The 10,607-nt window shown below is 33.8% G+C and overlaps 1 protein-coding gene across 1 annotated transcript; it reads right to left on the bottom strand.

Moving 5' to 3' along the window:
• Positions 1-9,002: 9,002 nt before the first annotated feature.
• On the bottom strand, positions 9,003-10,333 carry LOC113285321 (L-type lectin-domain containing receptor kinase IX.1-like). Its single transcript, XM_026534230.1, has one exon. The coding sequence runs from the start codon at positions 10,316-10,318 to the stop codon at positions 9,092-9,094; it is 1,227 nt and encodes a 408-aa protein (XP_026390015.1). The 5' UTR covers positions 10,319-10,333; the 3' UTR covers positions 9,003-9,091.
• Positions 10,334-10,607: the final 274 nt, after the last annotated feature.

Raw genomic sequence — 10,607 nt, 5'->3', positions numbered from 1 at the left:
CGGTACTTATGAATGAACTGTATTGATTATGTAATATATATAGCTTTAGATTGAGGTTTTGATACGACTGGTGGATAGAGACACAAAACGTGTTCACATTTAAAGGAAAATTAAATCAAACCAAAATAAATGAGATTTTCGTCATTTGTCAGATAAAATTCTTTATTGGTCAAAGGAAAATTGATGTAAGGGAGAATTTACGTTGTCGGAATGACCTGTTCAAACGGGTTTATATGTTCTTTTCAGTCTACTATAATAATTTTTTATCAAAAAATAAGTCTACTATAATAAATTTATATTCGTAAGCAAGTGAGTCGCAATGATGATAGTGATGGATCTGTTAGACTCAGTCTTATCATAGAGGTTCACAACCCAAGCCACGTCGCCTATGAAGGGACTCGGTCTTGCGATTGTGAAGTAACAATGGGAGGAAGGATTTCACGCGAGAGAGATAAATTTTTTTAAAAACTAAAAGGTAGGAAATGCCAAAGTAAAAAAACCAGTCCTTCCTAAAGTAATTTTTTCTGCAAGATATTTTTGGTGAGCTTGTGATTTACATGCACCTTCGGCATTCCTGAGATAGTACATTTTAAGAGCTAGTTTAGGCACGTACAATTTTCAAGTAACATCATAATTTGTGAAAGGCTTATCATTAGCCTTGTATTTTTAGGGGTGACTAAAAAGAATTAAGGGCTACTAATTTAAACCCATCTAAGGACGAAGCATAAGGAAGATGCTAATGGGATCCTTTACTTTATGCGCCAACAAATATATTTACTGAAATTCATATATGGCGTGCCCAAGTTTATATGGACCGGTCAAGACTTTGAGATAGTTACATAAACGAGGAAACGAAGTTATCCTCAAAAGACTTGAATAAACCCCACATTCTTAGAAACAAGGATATAGACAAATGAATGTCATTTACCTGGAACCACCATCTAGTACGGGCACGGATTCCTACCTCCTTCCCAACAGGGTTCAACAACCCTCCTAAAAGTAAGTAAACCCTCCCGCCATTGAACGACTTGGGGTTGTCAAGGGGTTTCTGGTGCGGTGGCCTGGTAGTAGGGCCAGGCGGCAGCCAGCCCATTCATTAAGACTTTACTTGCGTCTTTACCACGGTTCACGTCACAATGTTCAGCAAATGTATAGCTCGTTCCACACGACATGAATGTTTTTTATACGATTGGCATTAATGGGAAATTGAGTTGAAAGATCTTACAGTTCTAGTCTCGCATACATAGGAGTGGGTAGAGTTTGTCATTCTTATGCTTGTAGGTGCAAGTTGTCTTCCTACTTTGGTAAGTGAGAAACTAGTTGTCTTCCTACTTTGTCATTCTTTGCCCAATGAAGAAAATGGGGGAGGACCTTATATGGTCATTTTTCTCTAAGATCTAAATCATCATTTGACACACAAAAAAAAATGGATTTGGTGTCCATGGTTAGTCTTTTTCACTTGACACAATTGTCCCTTCCTTTTAGTCCAATTACTATAACTCCTTATTTTTAGTCCAATTGTTATAACTCCTTATGTATCCTACTTTTTAGGGGTATAATTGGAAAACAAACTTTAATATAACATATTTAAAAATTCGTGTCTTGGAATTTTACAAATTTTATCTCGCTAGAAAGGTTATAAAAAATTTGTTCAACGAGTACGACCAACAATATCAAATTTAGAGTTTTTACAAAAAAATTCGGAGGTATTTATCATTTTAGGCATAATTTTAAAAAACTAAGTATAAACTTCCATTATGCAAAACCACAAAGGATTATGTAGCCATATTTTGGTTTCTGCATAAATTAATTTCCATTACAACTAATAAAACGATGTACTCCCTCCATTTCAAGAAAAGTGATACTTTCACTTTAGGCATAATTCTCGAAAATCGAATGCATAGCCATTATGCAACCCACCACAAATGATGCATAACACATTATGCAACCATATTTTGGTTTATGGAGACTAATTTTCAGTTTCAGAAAACGTGATACTTTCACATTTTGTTTCAGGAAAAGTGATACTTTGCTCCGTTTCAAAAAAAATGATTGTGAAACGGGGTGAAAGTATCATTTTTTCTGAAATGGAGCGAACATGTCATTTTTTCTCAAACGGGGTAAAAGTGATCACAACAAATCTCATCTTCAGATTCTTGTTCGGTCGGACCTCCCACCATAACAACGGTTATACTAGTGATAACTAAGAACTAAAAAAGTATCAATTGGAAAAATAAATAAATGGGAGTCCATATTTATTACTAAATTTTTTCTAAACTACAAGGTGTTTAAAACTGTTTGAAGCACAAAGTCGATTGACAAATGCTCTAAACTCTTCTCAATACGAAAACAGAGAAAGCAAAGACTTATTTAAAGAACACAGACAAGGAAGGCTAAAGTCAACACGAAAGCTAAGATAATTACAGCCTGTAACAGCTATTAACTGTCAGTTGAAAAACATGATTTAACTAACTGTTGACACTCTACTTGCATCCAACCACATTCATGCCGGGTCTAAAAGGAACATAGTCCCAAGTGCCTTTTTGAATCACTACACCAAAATCAAGAATTTATCACAGTGTAATTTGTTACAATTTTTTTTCGGTCACTAATACATTTGTGATAAGTCTTGTAACAATTATAACTGTTAATAAATTTTGTAATCGTGAGAATAATTAGGCATATTAAAATCTTTTATTAGTCACAATAATATTTGATGAATATTATCCAGACAATCACAATTATAATCTAAAATTATATTTCCACCCAAAAAAATTCACCACATTAAAAAAAACCCAATCAATAACTCTTACCATATTTCTTGTCACTACTTTCGCAACATTTACACAAAATAACAATTATATTTAATTTTTAAAAATTAATTTTTTATTTTTTATTTTTCTTAATATTAGAAAACAGGATCAAGACCAAGTCAACAAGTCATGACTTTGTAGGAAATTTGACTTGGACAAATACCAACCTTTTCTCTCGATTTTGTCTACGAAACCACAACAGATATATCTGCGTCTTCCGAAGACTGTGAAAATAACCATACTAACCATATCAGAATAAGTGCAGTAAAAATTCCGAAAAATGTGAAAATGACCATATTACCCTTATTGGAAATAAGTGCAATAAATATTAACTTAAGATGATAAAATCAGATATAATCTTTATTCAGTTCATCTGAATGCGAGACTCGGGTCTAACTCTTGTAATATATGAACTTGAGATGATAAGGTCAGATATAATCCATCTTCAGTTCATCCAAATGAGAGACTCAGGTCTAACTCTTGTAATATATGAACCTGAGATGATAAAATCAGATATAATCCATCTTCAGTTCATCCGAATGAGAGAGTCAGGTCTAACTCTATAAATAGTTGAATCTCATATGAAAAGGTCAGATATAATCCATCTTAAGTTCATCCGAATGAGAGGTCTGGTCTAACTCTAGTAATATATGAACCTGAGATGATAAGATCATATGTAAACCCGAATGAGAGACTCAGGTATAAATCTAGTAAGATATGAACCTGAGATGATAAGATCAGATGTAATCCATCTCCAGTTCATCCGAATGTGAGACTCAAGTCTAACTCTAGTAATATATGAACCTGAGATGATACGATCAGATATAATCCATTTTCAGGTCATCTGAATGAGAGACTTAGGTATAACTCTAGTAATATATGAACCTGAGATGATAAGATCAAATATAATCCATCTCCAGTTCATCCAAATGAGAGACGCAAGTCTGATTATAGTAGTATATGAACCTAAGATGATAAAATCAGATATATTCTATATCCAGTTCATGTGAATGTGAGACTCATGTCTAACTCTTGTAATATATGAACCTGAGATGATAAGATCAGCTATAATTCATTCTCTGTTCATCCGAATGAGAGACTCAGGTATAACTCTAGTAATATATGAACCTTCAATTGATTGCAAAATGTTTTGAACCGATAAACTCCCATTATTTGATTCTTTCCTTCCACCATATCCACCACCACCACCACGTCCACCACCTCTGCCACCACCACCTCCATATTTTCTTCTTGGTAGTGCAGAAATCCTTCCCTTATCCCCTACCTCCACCATATATAACATATCCTTAGTGAACTATAATATTGTGGACTGTATCCCCTCCTCATGATTTCCCTGCCATCGTTCATTCCACATTGTTACATAATTTTAAAATTAAACTTAAAATCCTTAATTGTGTCAAATGAAAATCTTAGACGTGATAAAAGATACCTAAAAACAACTATTAAGCCTTGAAATTAAGTTTCTACGGAACCAAAAGAGAGAGATTAAAGAATTTGACATCTGATTCTTCTAGTTGTGAACTAGATTGAACATACTTAGCATTAAGATAAAAAACTCAGCATTGTCATATACCAATATATCTACAAAAAAATGAGTAAAAAGTTAGGGTTTCTCACCATAGCATGAAACTTCCTCAAGGTTCTTCGGCAGGAAGAGAGATTTGAAGTCACCGTAGGAATCTCATGAGGTCAGCTAGCTTCTTAGCAATTTTTAGTGAAGTAAATTTTCAGCAATCGATTGCCAACATTAACTGCACAAAATTGAAGTAACAAATTGAATAAAACCCTCAAATTAAGTTAACAAATTGTCAACTCATAAAAACCTTGATTTGACACCAAAGAGTGTGACAGACAGAAGCATCTTTTTTTCATCTTATAGATATTTAGCAAAATAAGAAAAAACCCATTAACGGATTCTTATTACGTTCATAGAGATGCATGCAATGATAACAGAAATTAGATGAAGGAGATAGTAACAGAGGAGACGAGATGGAAGTAATATGATTTTTCAGTTCATTTTTATTATTCGGTTCCATAATATTTCTTATATATTATTTGGATTTGGTGTATTATACATGACAAAATATACGTAGCCTTCTAGTTTTTTTTTCCCAAAGTTATGGACCTCTACGTCACGACGTCACATGATTGGGTAAGTGATAAAATGCACCACCTAATTTAACCAAGGAGAGTCGTCCAATGAATTTGTTTGTGACGTGGTAAGAAGTTAACCATTGGATCTTCTGGAACCAATCAGATGGGTGTCGAAGACACTGGTCGTGCAGCTCTACTGCACAGTAACAAGGGTTTTCTATATATGTCTATAACAGTGAGAAAAAAAATTAAAATTAAAAACCTAAATCTAAATCCTTCAACTCATCCACTGAAACCCTAACACACTCATCCCATCTTCTTCTCTTTCGATTTCGACTAAAACCCTAACACACTAAATCGAAGTAGATTTATTACTCTCGTTCTACTTCATAACCAAATGTTGAGTTTTCAGAATCAACAACAAACCTAAGTGGAAGCAATAAACCCATATGCTCCAACCTTTCTAGAACGCTGCTCTTTTCTCCATCTTCTTCATCTCCCTCCTCCAAATCAGAGACACGAAACCGTAATCTATATACCCATAAATCAATACTCTAATTTCATTGGAGATAGATACCCTATTTTTAATGGAATCCAGTAGATCTCAAGTTCTCTTAAGATTTGGATTGAAATTAAAGTTTTGATTTGGGGGTTTTGTTAGGGTTTCTTTTGATTTGATAGAAAATTCTTTGCATTTGGTTTGATTTTCTACAAACATTATCAGGTAAAGTTACGGTTTGCAATATATTTTCTCTATTTTTCAGTGTTTAAGGTAGGCTAATTTGATTTTGTGGATAGGGTTTTAAGTATCATTTGTTTTTTTGTTCTAGCGATCAGTAGAAGAACATTCAACATCTTCACTTGCATTTGTTGAAGATCCTCAGGTATAACTTCTCCCTCTTTTTTCAATTTTTTGTTAACGAAGTTATAGAAGTAATAAGATTTTTTGTTGATGAAGTTATTAGAAGTCAATTGGTTTTACTCTTGTGTTAATGAAGTAATTAGATCCAGAATTTTTTTATTAAGTTTCAGGGTTCTTGCTTGGATTATGTATGCTGATGGGTTTGAAAGTTTTTATTGTTCCAACATAATTGAATGGGTTTCTTAATGATTCTGATGTTGGGTTTATAATTTTTTTTAAATTGGAGAAGTCCTGTTATAATTTAGAATATCTCCGTTTATGTTCTGTTGTTTATTATTATCATTTGTTCATAATTTATAAACTAAGTTATATTTGATCGTCAAAGGCTTCATTTAGTATTAATTTGATTGTTCTTTCCAGGTAATGGAGATGATGGTGCTTTTGATTGTCATTTATAGGTAATAGAGATGGTTGTGCTAGTGATTTGTTATAGTATATACTAACGATGGTGGTGGTGATTTGTAGTAGTATTGGGGTTGGTAATGGAGATGCTTGATCATCGAGGAGTGAGTAAGGGCTCTGGTTTTGTTGCATTCTCCACCCCTGAGGAAGCTGCTAGAGCTGTAAGTTGTTATGGCTCTTTTCTTTCCTTTTTTCTTCACAATTATGTAGTGCTTTTGAGATTTCTGTCTGAATGATTAAAACATGTACCCAGTTGATTCATAATAAAAAAACTTATCAAAAGAAGATGCAAGAAACTATCTCTTTACTCTTGTTCTTTTTAGAATCACACCTGCAATTGATCGAATACAGTAATTAAACAACAAGCAAACAAAATACTCAATGAATAAAAATAATAAACAATTATTTTCATCAAAACAACCTTAAATTTTACTCCCTCTGTCCTAAAATTTATGTCCTCTATTCTATTTTCGTTTGTCCTAAAATACTGGCCAACTTCTGTTTATAGTCATATTTTTTTAGTCAAACTCTCAAATATATCCTTCAATTTTTATAATTATAAGATTATTTTTAAATATGACCAATCAAAAATCTTAAATGATATCTTCATCAATGGGAAACAAATCTATTAAATCAATTCATAAATTTTTTATTTTTATCTTCTATTTAAATGTATTAAATGATGTCTTCCTCAATAGGAAACAAAATTATTAAATCAATCCATAAATATTTTTATTTTTCTCTACTATTTACACATTTCTATAAATAATAAAATTACCAATTATGTATTTTTCTTACATGCTGCATATACTCCTTTTAATTTTAGTAATAACATAACATTTAATAGGGATAGTTTGGTACATTCTTCCGGTCTCCTTAATATCTTGACTTAGTCAAAGCGGACTAAAAATTTAGGACGGAGGGAGTAACTATATATGCAATCAACATTTTTTTTTGGATCATCTAGGTATTATACATATGCATATTCATTAGACCATCTGTTTTAGAACATTTGAGAGCATAAACTTGATTGAATCGGGATTGGAAATTGTCTTCCCTAAAAATACAGTTTGGCAATACTAATGAAAATCAAAAGACTTATATTGAATATAAATCATAGAATTAAATGATAATCTACTCTTATCTATTTATAAAAATAATTTCATTCACCGTCTAATTATAGTTGATGGCCTGCTGTTAAGTTGTAGTAAAGGAAACAAGAGAGGTAGAATTTTAAGTGCGAAATTAGAACGATGAAATATGTTTGTGATTTTAAGTTACTGATTGCCTAATTAGTAATTATTATCAAACCATCATAATAATTATGTATTTATATTATGCCCCTTCTTATATGTACAAGAACTTTTTTCCAACCAAAAATTTGGACCTTCATTCTTTTTCTGTCATATAAAACATCCCTGAAAATATCATTGTTGTAGCCGCTTTCACCGTGCTGCCCCCAAAGTCAAACTTTGCTGGTTTTTTCTCGAGGCCGGCACTAAATCCCATTCAAACTTGTGGAGGTTATAGTATTCACATTTATGGAGGTTACAGGACACGTGAATAAAGAGCATTAAATATGAATTAGTAATTAGTAGGTTTTCATCAAAACATTACATCAAGGCCCGATCTTTAAACATACGGATGAGAAAATGGACTCATCTATGGCGTGTGAGACTTGCAGAGTGGAATGTGTGCGTAGAATTTTATTCCACTGGTTGGTAGCACAGAACATATTCCGAATGACGAACCAGATGATATCACCTACTCACGAGTAAAGTATGAAGAGTCATGCGAAGATAGAGAGCACGTGCGAAAAGAGTCATTGATAGCGTGCGTCGTTGACGTACGTCAGATCCGAAAATAAGGGCTTTATTAGCTGTCCTCCACTAAGTAAACTTCTATATATAGGACCAACCAACATTGTATCGAGAGAGATCTTTTTGGTAGTTGATATAGAACTTTAGGAGAGAGAAAGTTATTTACTTCCCAAATTAGAGTTTTGTCTTGTCACTTTGTATTGATTTCTAAACTTAATATAATTTTCTAATTCTTTATCATTATTACATAGTTAGATTCACATATTATTAGTAGGGTGTGGTTGAGAAATTTCCTTCAACTACAACACCCTTTAAATTCTAATATAAAAAAATTTTCCATCAACTTCTTAATCTCCATTGCAATTTTTAGATAGTAAGCACTAGCTCTCAGTGGGCGCCAAATAAAAATAGAAAAATTCACATAGGTTTTAGGGATAATCAGGCTCGAAGCTCACAAAGCACAAAAGTGATAGATCAGATTTGTGGACGTTCCTATAAAAACTAGGGAAAGCCATCCAGATTATTCTTCCTTCGATCGAATCCAGTCTTTTAGGAAAAGTTTTAGGGTGAAGTTCAATCTATTCCATGCATGGAGAAAAAATGGAAGGTCAAGTTCAATGACTTCCAAGTTAAGTAGTTCCACACTTATTCTGAGAAAAGTTCGGAATAAAGCTTGGATTGCAAGAGATAGATGTATCTCGATTTGCGCTCAACGCAAGCAAAATTTGTTGCAAAAAATCAAAAAGCCCAATTCAAAATAGTCAAAGACAAGTCGAATTCACGTTTCCAAAAAAATAGTTGGGGTTAAACAGCCGAGTTAGGCATTATCATTTTAACCCAACGTTAGAATATTGTTGAGTATTTTGATATCTTTAAGCAGAGTACTCTCTCCCTAAAGAATGATTTGTGGAAATTGGAAGAAAGTGCGAATATAACTCATATTATTATAATAGTCCAGACCTATACATACGATGTAAAAGAAATCTAATCCATGCTACTGATTGCAACACAAATACTTGCTATGGTCCCACTAGTGTATTGGTAAGACCAGCCGATGACGGAACATGCTGCAAACATGGTACTGCTGGAAGACATACTGGCATGATAGGGAACTTGGGTGGAAGATTAGGCAGCGGGGATCCAAAATTTAGAGAATTCATCACTTGCCTAGTGGAAGGCCTAGTTGATGGATCAAGAAGAGTACACCATAAGCCTAAAACCAGCAAACGTTCCATTTCTTGTTTATTGAAATTCATATTTAATCTCTCATCGGCCGCTTCAATGATTTTTCCATTTTCATAGAGTTCCCAAACCCACATTACTAATGAAGCTCCAACACTTACGACTGGCTTCCTCCCACAAGCAATCTCAAGTGCAACAACTCCAAAACTATAAATATCAGATTGTTTGCTTGGTTTATAGGTGATCAAGGATTCAGGAGCCATGTAACCCATGGTTCCGGCTAGCACTGTTGTCCTAGGACCTAGATCATGATCAACGAGCCTTGCTAAACCAAAATCCCCTAGTTTAGCATTGAAATTCCAGTCCAACATTATATTGCTTGATTTAATATCTCTGTGAAGTACATCTACATGTTGTTCCCATTCTTCATGTAGATATAGCAATGCTGAAGATAACCCAAGGGCTATTTTGTACCTATGTTCCCAAGATAGAACCTTTTCTCCTTGAAATAGATGCTTATCAAGGCTTCGGTTTGGCAAAAATTTGTAAACAAGAAGCAATTCATTTTTTTCATGGCACCAGCCAATGAGTTGAACAAGATTTCTATGCCGTAACTGGCTAATAATCCGTATTTCCGATTGGTATTCCTTTTTTCCTTGTTGTGATCCCGCAGAAATCCTCTTCACGGCGACGTACATGCTACTCAAAACCCCTTTATATACAGCTCCGAATCCTCCCTCCCCAAGTTTTCCTCCTTCGTCGAAGTTATTTGTTGCATCAACCAGTTCGCTATATGAGAACCTCCTTGGCCCAGTTTCTTTATAAACATCCATCGACGCATCAGGATTTTGTATCACGTCATCGTTGTGCTTTCTTGATTTTCCCCTCTTCTCCAACCAGATATATGCAGCTAAACCAAGTGCACAACAAAAAACAACAACAACAACGGTAAGACCCATCGCCAATCCCAGATGACGGTAAAGCATATTTGGTAGGAAATTTGGAAAGACAAAAATCAAAAATAATGGAAAGTTTAATTTTGCTAATTTATAATAGAATGCCATTGATATATACTTGAATTTCTGTATTTGAGTGCGTGCTTCAAGAAACTTCATTGAAACATGACTTTAAGGCGACTTTATGGCTGAATTGAGATATGGACTGACTAGTCCAAAGTGTGGAGGTTGGCGAAAATGGAAATCCATGCGTAGAATATTATTCCACCGGTCAGTGTACTGAAAGTTGGAATTCATGACATCCATTTCTTGTCCAGTTATCCCCATTTCGCACTTTGATTTATCTGAAGTCTTTCTCGAGAATTTTCTGTAGAAAAACATCTTCTTAAATATTTCT

This window comes from Papaver somniferum, chromosome 6, assembly GCF_003573695.1.
Source record: "Papaver somniferum cultivar HN1 chromosome 6, ASM357369v1, whole genome shotgun sequence".
NCBI lineage: Eukaryota > Viridiplantae > Streptophyta > Magnoliopsida > Ranunculales > Papaveraceae > Papaver > Papaver somniferum.
This window is presented reverse-complemented; position numbering and strand designations above follow the sequence as displayed.

Coding starts and splice junctions, on each gene's coding strand:
- LOC113285321 (XM_026534230.1), bottom strand. CDS start 10,318: ATGGCATTCTATTATAAATTAGCAAAATTAAACTTTCCATTATTTTTG.